This window comes from Pristiophorus japonicus, chromosome 24 (assembly GCF_044704955.1).
Source record: "Pristiophorus japonicus isolate sPriJap1 chromosome 24, sPriJap1.hap1, whole genome shotgun sequence".
NCBI classification, from domain to species: Eukaryota; Metazoa; Chordata; class Chondrichthyes; family Pristiophoridae; genus Pristiophorus; species Pristiophorus japonicus.
In genome coordinates this window covers 8903637-8924546 of record NC_092000.1, presented here as the reverse complement: position 1 = coordinate 8924546, position 20910 = coordinate 8903637, and the positions used below count along the sequence as shown (strand labels likewise).

At 49.7% G+C, this 20910-nt stretch overlaps 1 protein-coding gene across 2 annotated transcripts in view; it reads right to left on the bottom strand.

Moving 5' to 3' along the window:
• The window catches only part of LOC139237916 (cdc42-interacting protein 4-like), a 146201-nt gene that overhangs the window by 34156 nt on the left and 91135 nt on the right, over nucleotides 1-20910 (bottom strand). Inside the window, exons 1-6 of one of the 2 annotated variants that reach the window (XM_070867212.1) lie at nucleotides 9248-9447; nucleotides 9031-9146; nucleotides 8073-8129; nucleotides 4420-4567; nucleotides 1875-1937; nucleotides 385-489 (exon numbers count right to left, since the gene is read on the bottom strand). In XM_070867212.1, the coding sequence (XP_070723313.1) occupies nucleotides 385-489; nucleotides 1875-1937; nucleotides 4420-4567; nucleotides 8073-8129; nucleotides 9031-9146; nucleotides 9248-9316 (558 nt within the window). In that variant the 5' untranslated portion in view covers nucleotides 9317-9447. Of the gene's footprint in view, nucleotides 1-384; nucleotides 490-1874; nucleotides 1938-4419; nucleotides 4568-8072; nucleotides 8130-9030; nucleotides 9147-9247; nucleotides 9448-20910 lie in introns of those variants that run through there. The other variant, XM_070867213.1, reaches the window with a different exon arrangement.

Here is a 20910-nt window from a genome sequence, read left to right as displayed (position 1 = left end):
TTACGTTGTGGTGGCAAGAGTTATTTTTTGGGGAATGTTTCTGTTGTTTTTTTTTTTAAATCAGGTTTTTTTCCCCCCACGGGCCTCTCTCCGAGCACTCCCGGGCCGGCTGTTTAGCTCGGGATCTTCCAATGTTCAGCCGGCCGAGCGCCCTTAGAGAGGTGTACAACGCCTCCCTTAGCGCTCCGTCCCACACTCAGGGTCCAGCTGACCAATTTTGCTCACTGAGGCGCAAACTGTTCCCGGGCGGTATCAGGACCACCCCGCCATCATTACCGCCCCGAAATCTTAAAAGCCGAAAATCCTGCCCTAAAGGCCCAGAAGGAAGTATGCTCAGGAGGGATTTGGCTGGATTGCTCCGGCTGGATTTAAATCTAGGCCTACCTTTTCCACGTCGGCCTTGGTTGTGTTGATGTCGTTGTCGACCTTGTCTGCATTCTGCAATGCTTTCTCTGCCTCTTTGCAGTCTCGCTCGAACCTCCTCTTGGCCTGAGGGGAGAAGGAAGGTCAGATTTGCACGGATTGCAGTGGGCTGGTTCTGGAGTCCCCGATCCAGTGCGCGGCGGAGCCCACATAGAGCAGATCAGAAGGCCCCAGGCCGGAATCCCGACTCGGCGTTGAGCTCCCCAATCTCAATCTCAAGGGCACTGCTGCTAACCTCCGTGCCCCTGGTCTGGGGAAGGATGGGGACAGTGGGGATTCGTGTTCTTGCTCCTGACTGCTATCCCGTGATCTTGACTGGATGTTGAGCAAGGACAGCCTGTGTGATCCTCCCATAGCCAAAGAGCTTGCCGACAGATACGGTCGGCACACAGATGAAGAATGGCCACTTACATTGAGATCTGTGGAACCATACCCTGGCATAAGTCAGGAGAAAGGAGGTATAAGGGAGAAGGAGGAGAGAAACCCCAGTCCTTCATGTTCTGCAAAGCTCATTTCAACTCCCACTCAAGCACATAAATCGAGGCCGACACTCCCAATGCACTGTCGGATGGACAGTGCTGAGGGAGCGCTGCACTGTCGGAGGGGCAGTGCTGAGGGAGCGCTGCACTGTCGGAGGGGCAGTGCTGAGGGAGCGCTGCACTGTCGGTGTGGCTGTACTGGGGGAGCGCTGCATTGTCAGAGGGGCAGTGCTGAGGGAGCGCCGCACTCTCGGATGGACAGTACTGAGGGAATGCCGCACTGTCGGATGGACAGTGCTGAGGGAGCGCTGCACTCTCGGAGGGGCAGTACTGAGGGAGCGCCGCACTGTCAGAGGGGCAGTACTGAGGGAGTGCCGCACTGTCGGAGGGGCAGTACTGAGGGAGCGCCGCACTGTCTGAGGTGCCGTCTTTCAGATGAGACGTTAGAGCAGACGAGGCCTCGGTTTGTCAGGTGGACGTAAAAGATCCCCTGGCACTATTTCGAAGAAGAGTAGGGGAGTTATCCCCGGTGTCCTGGGGCTAATATTTATCCCTCAACCAACAGCACTAAAAACAGATTATCTGCTCACTCTCACGTTGCTGCTGGTGGGAGCTTGCTGTGCGCAAATTGGCTGCCACGTTGCCCACATTACAATACTTCAAAAGTACTTCATTGGCTGTAAAGTGTGTTGGGACGTCCTGAGGTCGTGAAAGGCGCTATATAAATGCAAATCTTTTTTCTTTCATTCTATTTCTAGCCTGGACAGTGCACTTGCCTACCGAGCGATCAGGGAGCTGGAGTCAGTGGCGGGTGACTTTAGTATTTCTTGGTCATTAGTGAAAGAGTAAGAAAGGCTCGCGTTTATTGGCGAGGCACACACAGAGTAGGCCACATTAATGGTGAGCAAACATACCCTGAAGGCTGAAGGGAATATGTTTTTTTTTGTGAAAAGGTAAAGAGAGTAAACTTACATACTCCAGCTGTTTAAAACTAACTTCCAGGTTCTGTTGGGATTTCCTTCCTTCGAGAAGATGCTGAAAAAGAAAGAGGTCAGTTAGCGTAAAGGCGTTGGCAAGATATCATCAAGAAAACAGCTCACTCACGGTCTAAACCGGGAACGGTAGCACAGTGGTTATATTACTGGACTAATGCTCCGGGGACCCGGGTTCAAATCCCACCAAAGCAGCTGGGGAATGCAAGCTTGTTAGACTGTCGGAAAAACCCATCTGGTTCAATAATGTCCTTCAGGAAAGGAAATTTGCTGCCCTTACCCAGTTTGGGCCTATATGTGACTCCAAACCCACAGCAAAGTGGTTGACTCTTAAATAGCCCAACACTAAGTTTTATAAGGCGGCTCACCACCTCCTTCTCATGGGACAATAAATGCTGGCCCTTGCTGGCGACGCCCACATCCGTGAACAAATAAATTAAACCCTCATCGACAGGGGAGTAGTAATGGAACGGTTGAGGCCAAGCGCGAGGGGCCCACGCATTTAATGAAAACAAGACGTTTGCATTCCTTTAATAACCAGTTATGGTACAAAGTGACAGCTTTGGCTGAGCCAGGCGGACTGGATCAACATTACAGTCGCCAAGATGTGAAAAATAGAATGGTACAGCCCAGAGGGAGGCCATCGAGCCTGTGCCGGCTCTGTGAAAAAGCTCTCCAATTAGTCCCACTCCCCCCCTGCTCTCTCCCCACAGCCCGGCAAATGTCCCCCCTTCAAGTATTTACCCAACTCCCCTTTTGAAAGGCACGATTGAATCTGCTCCCACCGCCCTTTCAGGCAGCGCGTTCCCGATCACAACTCGCTGCGTTATAAAAAAAATGACTCCTCGTCGCCCCTCTGGGTTCTTTTGCCAATCACCTTAAATCTGTGCCCGCTGGTTACTGACCCTTCTGTCACTGCAAACAGTATCTCCTTAGTTACTCCATCAAAACCCTTCAACACCTCTCTCAATGTGAAGTGCAAGACAGCATGATCAGGAGAACCATGCCCTTCGTCTGTTAACTGATCATCTCCCCATCCCCATCATTCTCCTGCAGGTACCGACTCCCGCTGAGCAATTAAATTCAAAGTTTAGAAAGTCTTTCATGACCGGCATTTATTGCCCAATCCCTAGCTGCCCCTCGAGGTGCTGGGCCGCCTTCTTGAACCACTGGCAACGGTTTGACATGTGAAAGAAGAGTAGGCGGCCCTGCGGCCCCTCGAGCCTGCTCCGCTCTTCAATCAGATCACGGCTGACCTTTGACCTCAACTCCACTTTCCTGCACTGTCCCCATAACCCTCGATTCCCTAATATCCAAAAATCTATCGATCTCTGCCTTGAATATATTCAACACCCGAGCCTCCACAGCCCTCTGGGGCAGACAATTCCAAATATTAACCACCCTCTGAGTGAAGAAATTCCTCCTCATCTAAGTTCCAAATGGCCGACCCCTTATTCTGACACAACTGAGGGGCTTACTGAACCACTTCAAGGGGCAGTTAAGAGTCAACACATAAGCCAGAGCAGGTAAGGACGGGAGGTTTCCTGCGAAAGGACATTACTGAACCGATTGCATTTCACAACAATCCAACAACTTTGTGAGAATTTTAAGAAATACCAACTTTTTATTTCCGGATTTTATCCCAATACCGAATTCAAATTTTTTATTGCCATGTTGGGATTTGATCTTGCTTTCTCTGGAATACTAGTCCAGTAACATAACTACAAATACAAGATGTATTTATCTAGCACCTTTAATGTAGTAAAACGTTCAAGATGCTTCACAGGAGTGTTACAAGACAAAAAATTTGACACCGAGCCACAAGTAGAAATTCGGGCAGGTGTCCAAAACCTTGTCAAAGGGGTAGGTTTTAAGAAGCGTCTTGAAGGAGGAAAGAGAGGCGGAGAGATTTAGGCAGGGATTTCCAGAGCTTGGGGCCCAGGCAACAGAAGGCACGGCCACCAATGGTTGAGCGATTATAATCAGGGATGCTCAGGAGGGCAGAATTAGAGGAGCGCAGACATCTCGGGGGGTTGTGGGGCTGGAGGAGATTACAGAGATAGGGAGGGGGGCGAGGGCCATGGAGGGATTTGAAAACAAGGATGAGAATTTTGAAATCGAGGCGTTGCTTAACCGGGAGCCAATATAAGTCAGCGAGCACAGGGGGTGATGGGTGAGTGGGACACGATGCGAGTTAGGACACGGGGCAGCGAGCACAGGGGGGGTGATGGGTGAGCGGGACACGATGCGAGTTAGGACACGGGGCAGCGAGCACAGGGGGTGATGGGTGAGTGGGACTCGGTGTGAGTTAGGACACGGGGCAGCGAGCACAGGGGGTGATGGGTGAGCGGGACTTGGTGCGAGTTAGGACACGGGGCAGCGAACACAGGGGGTGATGGGTGAGCGGGACTTGGTGCGAGTTAGGATACGGGCAGCCGAGTTTGGGATGACCTCGGGTAGAATGTGGGAGGCCAGCCAGGAGGGTGGGGTAAGGAATGGATGAACAGAGTAGCATTGTGCCCTACCATCTTGCGTTCCTGCTTGTTATCATGCAAGTATTTCAGCAATTCAGCAAAGACATGCTGCATCAAGTTCTCCGCTATCACTTCTCGCTGCCCAGCGTAATCATTCAGCTCGTTGAGAATGTTGATGAAGGTATGATACTGGGAGAACCTGAGAGAAGGAAACAGATTTTAGACACAAGACATAAGAAATAGGAGCAGTAGTCGGCCATTCGGCTCCTCGAGCCTGCTCTGCCATTCAATAGGATCAAGGCTGATCTGATCTTGGGCTCAGCTCCACTTCCCTGCCCGCTCCCCATAATCCTTGACTCCGTTCAAAAATCTCCACCTTAAATATATTCAATGACCCAGCCTCCACAGCTCTCTGGGGCAGAGAATTCCACAGATTCATGACCCTCTGAGAGAAGAAATTCTTCCTCATCTCCGTCTTAAATGGGTGACCCCTTATTCTGAGACTATGCCCCCTAGTTCCAGACTCCCCCACGAGGGGAAACCATCCTCTCTGCATCCACCCTGTCAAGCCCCCTCAGAATCAATGTTTCAATAAGATCACATCTCATTCTTCTAAACTCCAATGAGTACAGGCCCAACCTTTCTTCATAAGACAACCCCTTCATCTCAGTTATCAACCGAGTGAACTTTCTCTGAACTGCCTCTAATGCAAGTATATACCTCCTTCAACAAGGAGGCCAAAACTGTACGCAGTAATCCAGGTATGGTCTCACTAAAGCCCTGTACAGTTGTAGCAGGACTTCCCTACTTTTATACTCCATTCCTCTTACAATAAAGGTCAACATTCCATTTGCCTTCCTGATTACTTGCTGTACCTGCATGCTAACTTTTTATAAGAACACAAGAAATAGGGACAGGAGCAGGCCATACGGCCCCTCGAGCCTGCTCCGCCACTTAATACGATCATGGCTGATCTGATCATGGACTCAGCTCCACTTCCCCGCCCGCTCCCCATAACCCCTTATCGGTTAAGAAACTGTCTATTTCTGTCTAAAATTTATTCAATGTCCCAGCTTCACAGCTCTCTAAGGCAGTAAATTCCACAGATCCACAACCCTCAGAGAAGAAATTTCTCCTCATCTCAGTTTTAAATGAGCGGCCCCTTATTCTAAGATCATGCCCCCTAGTTCTAGTCTCCCCCATCAGTGGAAACATCCTCTCTGCATCCACCTTGTCAAGCCCCCTCATAATCTTATACATTTCGATAAGATCACCTCTCATTCTTCTGAATTCCAATGAGTAGAGGCCAAACCTACTTAACCTTTCCTCATAAGTCAACCCCCTCATCCCCGGAATCAACCTAGTGAATCTTCTCTGAACTGCCTCCAAAGCAAGTATATCCTTTCGTAAATATGAAACTAAAACTGCACGCAGTATTCCAGGTGTGGCCTCACCAATACCCTGTACAGCTGTAACAAGACTTCCCTGCTTTTATAATCCATCCCCTTTGCAATAAAGGCCAATATACCATTGGCCTTCCTGATCACTTGCTGTACCTGCATACTAACCTTTTGTGTTTCGTGCACAAGTACCCCCAGGTCCCGCTGTACTGCGGCACTTTGCAATCTTTCTCCATTTAAATAATAACTTGCTCTTTGATTTCTTCTGCCAAAGTGCATGACCTCACACTTTCCAACATTATACACCATCTGGCAAATTTTTGCCCACTCACTTAGCCTGTCTATGTCCTTTTGCAGATTTTTTGTGTCCTCCTCACACATTGCTTTTTCTCCCATTTTTGTATCGTCAGCAAACCTGGCGACATTACACTCGGTCCCTTCTTGCAAGTCGTTAATATAGAATATGTAAATAGTTGGGGTCCCAGCACTGTATGTTTCTTGTACAAGGACCCCCAGATCCAGGCAACATCCTCGTAAATCTCCTCTGTACCCTCTCTAGTGCAATCACATCTTTCCTGTAATGTGTTGACCAGAACTGCACGCAGTACTCCAGCTGTGGCCTGACTGGTGTTTCACACAGTTGAAGCATAACCTCCCTGCTCTTGTATTCTATGCCTCGGCTAATAAAGGCAAGTAACCCTCATTGGAGGGTTCCTGGCCCTTGTGGAATGCAACAGAGCAAGATTCGCCAATTCAAATGGGGTGGGGGAATCAGAATCCACCTAATTAAAGCCTGGGGAGGTGGGCACAAGGACTGGGCACTAATTTTCCCCAGAACACCATGGGTTAAGACTGCTGTTCACCAGATTCTCTCGGCCTGCCCATATCTTGCTTCTCCTCAATAAAAAGCTTGAGGAAGGACAAGCAACTATTTGTTGATCTTCTGTCCAGGGAACAGACAGCTCATTGACAACTGACCAGGGAGAAGCAAATGGAGTTTATTCTGATCTCTGGCGGCGATCACATGCTTTGAGAGCTAGGTGGCAAAACACGACTACATTATCCCGCAGTGAATAGAAGAGCTGGCGCCAGTCCCAGGAATGATGTCACCGAGTTTTTGCAGTCACCCGGTATTTCCTGAAGGACCGGTTATTGAGACCTGAGCAACTCCGTCATCCCGAGCGTGTCCATACACGCACACACAGTATATATATATACTGGCACACACACGCACACCCACACAGTATATATCGGTACCTGAGCAACCCTCTCATCCACACACGCACACAATATATAACACGCACGCGCGCAGTGTATACATACTCACACACGGTATATATACACTCGCGCACACACAGTAAATATACCCACGCACACACAGTATATACTCTCGCGCACGCGCAGCATATATACTCTCAGACACCCACACAGTATATATACTCACATGCACAGCATATATACTCACATGCACAGTATATATACTCACGCACACACACGCACAGTATATATACTCACGCGCACAGTATATATACTCACGCGCACACACGCACAGTATATATACTCACGCACACACGCACAGTATATATACTCACACGCACAGCATATATACTCACACACGCGCACAATATATATACTCACACACACACAGTATATATACTCTCTCTCTCACGCACAGTATATATACTCTCTCTCACACACACACACACGCGCAAAGTATATATACTCACACACAGTATATATACTCAGACACATGCAGCCACCCAGGAAAAGCAGCTCTCTAGATCTGACTATGCTGCTCTTGAGCCAGTCAGTTAAGAGGCCTACAACAACAATCCAGAGTGAATGACCCTCTGCTTTTCCCTTCTTTCTGGAGCAAGATTGTGGAAGGGTGAGGGTGGGGGGGGGGGCGGGGAAATAGGAGAAAAATAAAGCACCTGTCTGCACAGGACAGTGGGCCAGATCAGGAATACGCAGTGGGAATTCACGGGCACCTGGAGGTCTACTCTGGTGGGATGTAGCCTGCATGGCCATGCAACCCACACCTCGGAGAATCCGAATCTCCCTTGTTCGCTCCTTCAGGTCTTCCAAGACCCCACATGGCCTCCAGTCAAGAAGCCCGAGTGAGATTTGTCCCCGGGGTCTGACAGTGCGACGCGAGCTGAGCTCGTCAATAGCCTGGGGAAAAGGGGAGCTCGGAGAGGCACTGAACTGGCCCCACTTCCAGGAGTCACCATTTGCTGGCCAATATTCCCCACCGTGTGACCGCACAGATAAGGCTCACGTCACCGGCTGACAGAAGCTTACTTCAATTCATGGTCTTCTTTCGAGACTCGCTTAGGGCTGTACTTCTTCACCAGGGTCCTGAGGAAAGAAAGCAAAATTATCACCCGCAACAAAACACAAATAATTTTTAAAAATTCATTCTCGGGATGTGAATGTCGCTGGCAAGGCCGGCATTTATTGCCCATCCCTAATCGCCCTCGAGAAGGTGGTGGTGAGCCGTCTTCTACAACTGAGTGTCTCGCTGGGCCATTTCAGAGGGCAGTTAAGAGCCAACAACATTGCTGTGGGTCTGGAGTCACATATTGGCCAGACCGGGTAAGGGCGGCAGATTTCCTTCCTGAAAGAATATTAGTGAACCAGATGGGTTTTTAACGACATTCCGGTAGTTTTATGCTCACCATTACGGACACTAGCTTTTTTTATTCCAGATTTACGTAATTAACTGAATTTAAATTCCCCAGCTGCCGTGGTGGGATTTGGACTCGGGTCTCTGGTTCATTAGTCCCAGTCTCTGGATTACTGGTCCCGTGACATAACCACTATGCTACCGGACTCTCCTCACCATTAGCCCCTGATGAACACAGGAACAGGAGGAGGCCATTCAGCCCCTCGGGCCTGTTCCACCTTTCAATGGAATCAAGATTGATCTGCGACCTAACTCCACATACCCGCCTTTGGCCCATATCCCTTAGATTCCTGTTAACCAAAGGTATCATCAATCTCAGATTTATAATTAACAATTGACCGAACATCAATTGCCGTTTGCGGAAGAGAGTTCCAAACCTCTACCGCCCTTTGTGTGTTTCCTAATTTCACTCCTGAAAGGTCTGGCTCCAATTTTTTTTTTATTTATTTTTTTTTAAAAAGACAGTGCCCTCTCGTCCTGGACTCCCCAACCAGCGGGAATAGTTTCTCTATCTAGCAACCCTAGGCCCGAAGCCTGTGCCTGACAAATACCGATGGTAGATCTTGGGCTTACCTCAGCTGCTTGGCGTAGGCCTGTTCGATCTCAGTACGGTCCTTCACAAACTTCACATACTTCTCCACTAGGTCAATCCCCCACTGGGTCTGCCGTTCGATGATGTCGTATTGGTCCTGGAGGAAGGAAGAGAAGGTGGTCAGAAGAATGTACAGTTTTGGCCTTCTTATTTAAGGAGGGATATACTTGCATTGGAGGCAGTTGAGAGAAGGTTCACCTGGTTTGATTCCTGAGATGAAGGGGTTGTCTTATGAAGAAAGGTTGAGTAGGTTGGGCCCATACTCATTGGAATTTAGAAGAGTTTCTTATTAAAGCATAGAAGATTCTGAGGGGGCTTGACAGGGTGGATGCAGAGAGGATGTTTCCCCTCGTGGGGGAATCGAGAACTAGGGGGCATCTAGAACTAGGGGGCATAGTATCAGAATAAGGGGTCGCCCATTTAAACGGAGATGAGGAGGAATTTCTTCTCTGAGGGTGGTGAATCTTTCGAATTCTTGGTCCCAGAGAGCTGTAGAGGCTGGGTCATTGAATATATTTAAGGTGGAGATAGACAGAGTCCTGAACGATATGGGAGTGAAGGGTTATGGGGAACGTGCGGGGAAGTGGAGTTGAGGCCAAGATCAGACCAGCCATGGTGTTATTGAATGGCGGAGCAGGCTCGAATGGCCTACTCCTGCTTCTATGATGATGATCTTATGCTCTGATGTAAAAAGTCCACGTTGGCCAGAGAGGTGGAAATATATCGGTAAACGGTAGGGAAATAAACTCAGAGCTATCCTTGCATTCCTGCACACAAAGAGCAGCACTGTCGGGCTGTACGAGAGTCGAGGTAGAGCGAATGATTCAATCGATTAGGCACACATGCATCCAACCACAGAGGAAGTCAAACTTCACCCCTCGTCATTTCTGTATCTTGCATTAGGAAAGGATTGGGCTGGATTGGGACATTCCCCCATCGGTGGTTAGCCTACGCTCAGAATCACACACAACACGGATGGCCACTTGCATTTGATATCTCAGCCACAGAACAGACCTCAAACACGAGACAGTTCCCTCGGGATGGCAATCTTTGGAGAGTATAAAGAGAAATAAATAACTCTCAATTATATAGTGCCTTTCATGACCTCTGGACACCCCAAAGCTCTTTACAACCAATGAAGTATTTTTGGAGTGCAGGCACTGTTGTAATGTAGGAAACACAGCAGCCAATTTGCATACAGCAAGCTCCCACACACAGCAATGTGATAATGACCAGATAATCTGTTTTAGTGATGTTGGTTGAGGAATTCACCAGGACACTGAGAACTTCCCTGCTCCAGTACCGTGGGATCTTTTACGTTCACCCGAGAGGGCAGAAGGGTCCTCGGTTTAACGTCTCATCCGAAAGAAGGCACCTCCGACAGTGCGGCACTCCCTCAGTACTGCCCCTCCGACAGTGCGGCACTCCCTCAGCACTGCCCCTCCGACAGTGCAGCACTCCCTCAGCACTGCCCCTCCGACAGTGCAGCACTCCCTCAGCACTGCCCCTCCGACAGTGCAGCACTCCCTCAGCACTGCCCCTCCGACAGTGCGGCGATCCCTCAGCACTGCCCCTCCGACAGTGCAGCACTCCCTCAGCACTGCCCCTCCGTCAGTGCAGCACTCCCTCAGTACTGCACTGGGAGTGTCAGCCTGGATGGTGTCAGATTGCTGAAGTTGGACTTGAACCCACGACCTTGTGACGCGGAGTGCTAACACTGAGCCACGGATGACACCTCTTCGACAGACATGGACTTCATAGAGAGAGTTAAGATTCGGGGTTTAAGTGGAGAACACTCTCAGAAATGAATGTGCCATCTTCCTCAATCAGCACTTTCAAACCATCGGACTAACCAAAGGGGCAATTGAGAGACTGTGACAGGCAGCATATACCCGTCTCCTTTTGTCACATGCATGACAATTCCGTAGAATAAACTTCCGTTTCAAATGGCCAGTGTCTTCCTAGTCACACAAGCCTTTGGGTTAAAGCACAGTCTCAAGCTCTTTTCACAGCCATTATATATATTGCAACCATTATTTGGTATTCTGTATCATGGCTTTGAGCCGTGACGCAACAAATCCTTGGAATTACAAAGCTGGGAATAAGCGCCCGCTGAGCGTGCTGGGGCAAGGACAGATTAGTTGTCCTGTGACCAAACTTGCCCCAAACACTGGATCGAATCGAGTTTATTTCTAGGGGTGGGGGAGTGGGGGGGGGAAAAGGAGATTAATAGCCTCCACAGGCGGGTGGGGGGCTGGTGAAGGATCTGCTCCAAGCAGCAGAACTCGGAGCAGGACAGGAATACACATTCAGACACCAGCCCCACCATCTCCCTTCAGAATGCAATCTTTTACCATGTGCACTTTCACACTGTATTAACGTGCTTCGAATCCAAAATAGGAAGTTAGTTGCTTTCTGAAAGCAATTCTTTTCCCTTTGTGCATGTGTTCATGTCGTTTAGTGAGTGTGTGAGTATGTGTGCGTGTGTATGCGCGGGTGTGTGTGTGTGTGTGTGTGTGTCTGTGAGAGAGTGAGTGAGTGAGAAAGTCTGTGTGCCTGTGTGTGTGTGTGAGTGTGTGTGAGTGTATGTATGTACGCCTGTGTGTGTGTGTGTGTGTGTGTGCGTGCGCCTACCTGTGTGTGCGCCTGTTTGGCTGTGTGCGCCTACCTGTGTGTGTGTGTGTGTGCATGCGCCTACCTGTGTGTGCGCCTGTTTGGCTGTGTGTGTGCCTGTGTGCGTGAGTGTGGGGGTGTGAGTGTGTCTGTGGGGTGTGTGCGTCTGTGTGTGTGTGTGTCTGTATGTGTGCGTAAGTGTGCGTGTGTGTGTATGTGAGTGAGTGAGTTTGTGTGTGTGTGAGAGTGGGGGGGGGGGTGCAGAGGTGTGAGGGCGAAGTGTTAACATTATCCAGTCAGTCTCCATTACACAACTTGTAGTTATAAAGCACCTTTAAATAGTAAAACCAACCAAGCACTTCGAGTGTTATTCGACAGAAATTAACACTGAGACAAAGATTTTAGGACAGGTAACTAAAACCTTGCTCAAAAAGGTAAGTTTTAATGAGTGTCCTTAAAAGGAGGAGAGAGAGAGGTGGGCGGGGAGGCTTAAGGGAATTCCAGAGCTTGGGGTCCAGATGGCTGAAGGTGACTCAATCTATAAAAGTCAGAAGGCTACACACTTCATGCACTTCAACCGAAACAGGAAGATGAACAATAAATTGTCCGCAGAGCATGGGAGCATGGGGAGCCTGCGTAAAGGCCGGTGTAGCTGGGATTCCCCAAGCTTCCAGCTGGGTATTTCCCACATTACGGCAGTGAGACGAGACACTGGGCAGACATGGGCGCCCGCTCTCAATCTTCAAAGATTCTGCATCGACTCTGAAAACGATTTAAAATGATTCCCAAGAAATGGAAGATTTGCTTTTGGAACCAGTTTAAAGAATGCAAATCAAACGCATTGTGAATTATCTCCTGAATTTGTTTTTGCTTCTGTATCGAGACAAAAATTTGCACGTGAATTTAATTGGTAGTTTTATAGTTTGTTATCTGCGAGGACAGGCCTGCAATAGCAGGCAGCCTGTGTATCTCAACAAAGTAACTTAGCAAAAAGGTATTTGGTGATCACGTGGCACACTTCACCCATCCATGGCATCCAACTTTCGGATAAGAACATAAGAATTAGGAGCAGGAGTAGGCCATTAGGCCCCTCGAGCTTACTCCGCCATTCTGTGAGATCACGGCTGATCTTCGACCTCAACTCCACTTTCCTGCTCTATCCTCATATCCCTTGAATCTCTTAATATCCAAAAATCTATCGATCTCAGCCTTGAATATACTTAACGACTGAGCCTCCACAGTCCTCTGGGGCAGAGAATTCCAAAGATTCACCACCCTCCGAGTGAAGAAATTTCTCCTCATCTCAGTCCTAAATGGCCGACCCCTTATTCTGAGACTGTAACCCCTGGTTCGAGACTCACCAGCCCGGGTAGAACATCCTCCTGTCGTTGAAAGCTTGCATGCTTCAGACTAATTCACGAGATCTGATTGAGGTGTATAAAATTATGAGGGGCCTGGATAGAGTGGATAGAAAGGACCTATTTCCTTTAGCAGAGGGGTCAACAACCAGGAGGCATAGCTTTAAAGTAATTGGGGGGAGGTTTAGAGGGAATTAGAAGGGAAATTTCTTCACCCAGAGGGTGCTGGAACTCACGGCCTGGAAGGGCGATAGAGGCAGAAACCCTTACCACATTTAAAAAGTACTTGGATGTGCACTTGAAGTGTCGTAACCTACAGGGCTACGAACCAAGAGCTGGAAAGTGGGATTAGGCTGGGTAGCTCTTGGTCGGCCGGCACGAACACGATGGGCCGAATGGCCTCCTTCTGTGCTGTAAATTATGATGATTCTATGACTGGGCCCTGTCAGGGCTGGAAACCTCCCCATGGCAACGGACTTTCATTTTTTCCAGCAGAACGCATGAGCCAGCTGTTTTATTTACAACGATGTCTCCACAAGATCCCCTGGGAGGACAGACGCACCAAAGTTAGCGTCCTCGACCAGGCCAACATCCCCAGCATCGAAGCACTGACCACACTTGATCAGCTCCGCTGGCCGAGCCACATTGTTCGCATGCCTGACACAAGACTCCTAAAGCAAGCGCTCTAATCGAACTCCTTCACGGCAAACGAGCCAAAGGTGGGCAGAGGAAACATTACAAGGACGCCCTCAAAGCCTCCCTGATAAAGTGCAACATCCCCACCGACACCTGGGAGTCCCTGGCCAAAGACCAGTCTGCCCTAAGTGGAGGAAGTGCATCCGGGAGGGCGCTGAGCAACTCGAGTCTCGTCGCCGAGAGCATGCAGAAACCAAGCGCAGGCAGCGGAAGGAGCGTGCGGCAAACCTGTCCCACCCTCCCTTTCCCTCAACGACTATCTGACCCACTTGTGATGGAGACTATGGTTCTCGTATTGGACTGTTCAGTCATCTAAGGACTCATTTTTAAGAGTGGAAGCAAGTCTTCCTCGATTCCGAGGGACTGCCTGTGATGATTACAATGATGAGCGTTTGGGGTTAATGCTGGCGTCAGACCTGCGAGCACCACTGCTCCAGCCTGGTGCGTATCCCCCAGAACGGACCCTCTGGACTTGAGCTTGTATCTTGGGACAAAAATCTCTGCGCCGTGCCACGGGCTGTTTTTCCGCAGTATGAGTGGGCGCAGTGTGTGTTTCCCACACCCATCACTGAAGTCCCAGTGGGTGTCGTACGTACAGATTGGAAGCGAGGGGGCAAGGCGTTGGTGCTCTGTGCAGTAGCCCAGAGCGAAAAGGCATGGAAATATTCCCCAAATACCAGAGTGAGCGTAACATAGAAAATAGGTGCAGGAGTAGGCCATTCGGCCCTTCGAGCCTGCACCACCATTCAATAAGATCATGGTTGATCATTCACCTGACTACCCCATAATGTTACTAATCTGCAGAAAAACGCAGACCATGAACTAAAAAATTGATCGATCCAAGCTTTTTGAATTAAGCTGGACAATTAAGGACATTCTGTGGTCGAGGACATAAACCGGACTTCATGCATAACAACAATAGAGTTGTTACCTGAGGCCCTGAACTTGATTGACCAGGGTGGGGAAAACAGCCACTGGAGACATCGGGTCTGTAATAAGACCAGACAACAAAGGACCCCCACGGAATGCAAATTTTTGGCTAACAGCATAAGGAAATATCTTTTGCATTGACGACTCCGTGTGCAAATTAGTAGCCATTCAAAGTCATCACCACAGCCAGTTAAACGGATCGATAATCGAATTTCATCCCAGCGGGAAACTTATTCAAAAGCTGGATATAACTATACGGACACAGACACACACAAGCAGGTGAAGCAGGAGCAGGAGGAAGGACACAGGAAGAGACAGCAAGCAGGTACAGAAGGAAAGGAACAAAAGCTGCTGAGAACGGCCAGAAGACGAACCAACAGGTCACGGAATCAATGGCCGCGAATCGACAGTAGCTAGAGCCAGGAACGGTGATTGTATGTCTCAAGTCAATTTCTCTCAGAAGTCTAGTCCTGTAGTTTTTAGTCGTTTTTTTGTTGCGTAATAAAACTGACACTGGGTTAAGCCTAAATGTTGTGCCACGTGTTGGCCTTTCCCACTATAAGTTCCGAGGTCTGAGAATCAGAGCAGAGTGAACGACAAACACCTGACATGAGAGCTGGGGATAGCCCCGCCCACTGAAGCCTGCTCCAAGGTTTTATTTTGGTCCGAGGGGGGCCTTCAGGGAGGAAAGGGTTAATCGGATACAAGATGTGGCTTCGGTACCATTCCAAGGTGTGGTCGTCTTACTGAACCTAATCTGGGCCCCAAGCTCTGGAATTCCCTCCCTAAAACTCCCCGCAATCTCTACTATTTCTCCAATAAGACGCTCCTTAAATCCTCCCTCTTGGACCAAGCTTTTGGCAGTCTCTCCCAATATCTCCTTCTCAGTGTGAAGTTTTGTCTGATAACGCTCCTGTAAAGCACCTTGGGCCGTTTTACTACATTAAAGGCGCTATATAAATGCAAGTTGTTCGATCAGAAAAAGCAGCTATTTTCAGACCGAGCCAAAAACTTGGTCAAAGAGGTCGGTTTTAAGAAAGAGTCTAAGAGATAGAGAGAGACGGAGAGAGAGAGAGATATTTAGGGAGGGAATCCCAGGGCTTGGGGCTCAGATAGATGAGGCACGGCCGCCAGTGGTGGAGATTAAAATTAGGGATGGGTAAGAGAGGCCAGAATTAGAAGAGTGCGGAGATCGGGGAGGGTTGTGGGCGAGCGAGAGCCATCAATTGCACATCTCTGAGCTGCACGAAGATGGCCAGAATCCGGGCAGACTTGTACACACAGATTGTAGAGCACCTGCCATCGTCCAAGTCTGGACAGAGAGTCGCCCGTGGTATTAGAACAATGAGGGAATGCACTCGAGTCCACTCTGATCCTCAGCTGTGGCTCAGTGGGCAGAACTCTCGCCTCTGAGTCAGAAGGTTGAGGGTTCAAGTCCCACTTGAGGGACTGGAGCACAAAAATCTAGGCTGACACTCCCAGTGCAGTGCTGAGGGAAGTGTTGCACTGTCGGAGGTGCCGTCTTTCGGATGAGACGTTAAACCGAGGACCCGTCTGCTCTCTCAGGCGGACGTAAAAGATTCTCCGGCACTATTTCACAGGGGAGTTATCCTCGGTGTCCTGGGGCCAATATTGATCCCTCAATCAACATAACAAAAACCGATTATCCGGTCATTATCACATTGCTGTGTGTGGGAGCTTGCTGTGCGCAAATTGGCTGCCGCGTTTCCCACATTACAACAGTGACTACACTCCAAAAGTACTTCGTTGGCTGTAAATGGTGAGACCACACCTGGAGTATTATGCACAGTTTTGGGATGAGCGGTGGCAGTGAAAGGGGCTATATAAATGCAAGTCTTTAATTCAAGCGTGCCAGAAACCACTGCAGCTGAGAAAGTGGCAGAAAAATGTGTTCCCAAGCCTCGGCCCTCTCCATTCGGAATGGGCTGTTTGAAGGGGGGGGATGACGGAGTAATGGAAGTCCCTTCCAATTCTAGTTCCCTCCTTCCAACATTACAACAGTGACTACACTCCTAAAGCACTTCATTGGCTGTAAAGCGCATTGGGACGGCCGGTGGTCGTGGAAGGCGCTATATAAATGCAAGTCTTTCTTTTCTTCCAGGGGAACCACTTGTCCTACAGTCACCGCCAGAAACCACTGTCGGTGAATAGTCGGTGCAGGGCCGCGCTGATGGTCCGATGGATTCCACCCCGTCGATCCAAGTACAAGAGTAAAGACGTCTTACTGCAATTATATCGAGCCCTGGTGAGACCACACCTGGAGTACTGTGTACAGTTCTGGTCTCCTTACCTAAGGAAGGATATATTTGCCATAGAGGGAGTGCAACGAAGGTTCACCAGACTGATTCCTGGGATAGGGGATTGTCCTATGAGCAGACTAGGCCTGTATTCTCTAGAGTTTAGAAGAATGAGAGGTGATCTCATTGAAACATACAACATTCGTACAGGGCTTGACAGGGTAGATGCAGGGAGGATGTTTCCCCCGGGCTGGGGAGTCTAGAACCAGGGGTCACAGTCTCAGGATAAGGGGTCGGCCATTTAGGACCGAGATGAGGAGAAATTTCTTCACTCAGAGGGTGGTGAATCTTTGGAATTCTCTGCCCCAGAGGGCTGTGGAGGCTCAGTCTTTGAGTATATTCAAGACCGAGATCGATAGATTTCTGGAGTCTAGGGGAATCAAGGGATATGGAGTCAGTGCAGGAAAGTGGAGTTGAGGTAGAAGATCAGCCATGATCTCACTGAATGGTGGAGCAGGCTCGAGGGGCCAAATGGCCGACTCCTGCTCCTAATTTTTATGCTCTTTTATGTTTAAATCAGACGGTATCCTCAAAACTAAACCTACCACCACAGGCCTCATTGTGCACAAAACTGAAAATGTGGCTTCATTACTCGATGGGCATCATTGGCACACAGCTGCCGAGCTCCCTGTTCATTAATGAAAAGCCAAAACCCGTAATGAAATGTAATGTAGGCCAAGGGTTTTTCCTGAAAGCGTTTTGTTATTGTATATAAATTGAGAAAGCCTTATTTCGGCCGCTTCAACAAGTCGGCTTTGTTTATGTCTCAACCCGTAGCCCTTGCCAATAAACCTCTGCAGCCAAATTAATCTATCTTGAATACAAAATACTTGGCATCAGGCACAAAGATAGAGGGAGGGAGAGGGGGAGAGGGAGAGAGAGGGAGAGAGCAAGAGAGAGACAGCCGATAAACAGACAGAGAGCGAGAGCGAGACAGAGAGCGAGAGAGACAGAGAGAGACAGAGAGAGACAGAGACAGAGAGCGAGAGAGACAGAGAGAGACAGAGAGAGACAGACAGAGAGCGAGAGCGAGACAGAGAGCGAGACAGAGAGCGAGAGAGACAGAGAGAGACAGAGAGAGAGCGAGACAGAGCGAGAGAGAGAGAGAGAGAGAGAGAGAGAGAGAGAGACAGACAGAGAGCGAGACAGAGAGCGAGAGAGCGAGACAGAGAGCGAGAGAGCGAGACAGAGAGCGAGAGAGACAGAGAGAGACAGACAGAGAGCGAGAGAGACAGAGAGAGACAGACAGAGAGCGAGACAGAGAGCGAGAGACAGACAGAGAGCGAGACAGAGAGCGAGAGATACAGAGAGAGACAGAGAGAGACAGACAGAGAGCGAGACAGAGAGCGAGAGAGCGAGACAGAGAGCGAGAGAGCGAGACAGAGAGCGAGAGAGACAGAGAGAGACAGACAGAGAGCGAGAGAGACAGAGAGAGACAGACAGAGAGCGAGACAGAGAGCGAGAGACAGACAGAGAGCGAGACAGAGAGCGAGAGACACAGAGAGAGACAGCGAGAGACAGACAGAGAGCGAGACAGAGAGAGACCGAGATAGAGACAGAGAGAGACAGACAGAGAGCGAGAGAGAGCGAGAGAGACAGAGAGAGACAGACAGAGAGCGAGACAGAGAGCGAGAGAGACAGAGAGAGACAGAGAGAGACAGACAGAGAGCGAGACAGAGAGCGAGAGACACAGACAGAGAGCGAGACAGAGAGCGAGAGAGTCAGAGAGAGACAGACAGAGAGCGAGAGAGACAGAGAGCGAGAGAGACAGAGAGCGAGAGAGACAGAGAGAGACAGACAGAGAGCGAGACAGAGAGCGAGAGAGACAGAGAGAGACAGACAGAGAGCGAGACAGAGAGCGAGAGACACAGAGAGAGACAGAGAAAGACAGACAGAGAGCGAGACAGAGAGCGAGACAGAGAGCGAGAGAGACAGAGAGAGACAGACAGAGAGCGAGAGAGACAGAGAGAGACAGACAGAGAGCGAGACAGAGAGCGAGAGAGACAGAGAGAGACAGAGAGAGACAGACAGAGAGCGAGAGACACAGAGAGAGACAGAGAGAGACAGACAGAGAGCGAGACAGAGAGCGAGAGAGACAGAGAGAGACAGAGAGAGAGAGCGAGACAGAGAGCGAGAGAGAGAGCGAGACAGAGAGCGAGAGAGACAGAGAGAGACAGCGAGCGAGAGCACACGCGCGAGAGACAGAGCGCGTGAGAGGTGGAGCAAGAGAAGAGAAATATGAAAAATGATGGTGGCACAAGAGAGCGGCTGTGTGTCGAGGCGTGTGAAAGGTTGCAGTGTCTCTCTGACCCTGTGCCTCTCCACGCTGAACCGCAGAAAATATGCAAAAGCAAAGAACAATATTGTTGTGTGGGTGGGTCCCTGCCAATTCAACGCTCATTGCCACAAAGGCTTGTGGATAAGCTACGATTATTCTGAAATGAAATCACTGTCGTGAAACCCAAATGTATTTTTCCAAGTGCTGCTGTGTTTTCAGAAACTATAACTGGCTTGACCTTTTATCCTCCGAGTGTGATTTGTTGGCCGGGGAAAGGTGCTGGCTGCCATTCTGTGCTCAGGCTGCCGACTGAATGGGAGCGCTGCTCCCGGCCAGCGGACTCGACAAGCTGCACCGTCCACAGGATGCATGCCGCTGTGGCTCGACAAGGTTTCATCCCACGTCACCCCCGCCCCCCACAGGGACAAGGGCAGCAACTGTGCTGGGTGGCAACATAACCCCCCCGCTCCTGCTCGATTGAGAGAAGCACTTGCTCGTCCGAACATTCGGCCAAAGGGAAATAAAAGACAACGGTCGCACACAATAGAATCAGAGAAATGTACAGCATGGAAGGAGGCCATTCGGCCCATCGTGTCCGCGCTAAACCGCCCCCCAATTACTTTAAATCTATGCCCCCTCCGTTAAGGGAAATAAGTCCTTCCTATCCAGTCTATCTCAGCCCCTCATAATGTTATACACATCAATAAGGTGTGGCCCTTACGGCTAAAGGGATCAAGGGGTATGGAGAGAAAGCAGGAAAGGGGTACTGAGGTTGCATAATCAGCCATGATCTTATTGAATGGTGGTGCAGGCTCGAAGGGCCGAATGGCCTGCTCGAGCACCTATTTTTTATGTTTACTGTCAGCCTCCTCTGTTCCAAAGAAAACAACCCCAGCCTATCCAATCTTTCCTCATAGCTAACTTTCTCCAGTCTAAGCAACATCCTTGTAAATCTCCTCTGTACCCTCTCTGGTGCAATCACATCCTTCCTGTAATGTGGTGACCAGAAGTGCACACAGTACTCAAGATGCAGCCTAACTAGTGTTTTATACAGTTCAAGCATAACCTCCCTGCTCTTGTATTCTATACCTCGGATAATAATGGCAAGTATCCCGTATGCCTTCTTAACCTGGCCTGTAACCTTCAGGGATCTGTGGACCTGTACTCCAAGGTCACTTTGTTCCTCTCCAGAATTCCCCGTTGCCATAGGTTATTCACCCTTGTCCCTGCTGTAATCGCACTCGGGAAATGGACGGGTCGAGACTTGTATGACAATGAGCAGTTCCCAACATGCTCTGGGGTCTCACTGCCGGGGGAGGGAGGGGGGTGTCAGAGAGGCCGAGCCAGACTACTGTGGCCCGAGTGCCCCGAGAGAGAGATTTCTACCGGTCATTGTGCTGCTCCCCAATCGGGAACTGTGGCCCATACAGGCAGAAGTTCAAACTCTCGAGGGGTCTGGACAGAGTGGACAAAGAGAAACTGTTCCCATTGGGGGGAAGGGTCGGGAACCAGAGGACACAGATTTAAGGCGATTGGCAGAAGAACCAAAGGCGACACGAGGAAAAACGTTTTCCCGCAGCGAGTGGTTAGGATCTGGAATGCGCTGCCTCAGAGGGTGGTGGAGGCAGACTCAATCGTGGCTTTCAAAAGGGAGTTGGATAAGTGCCT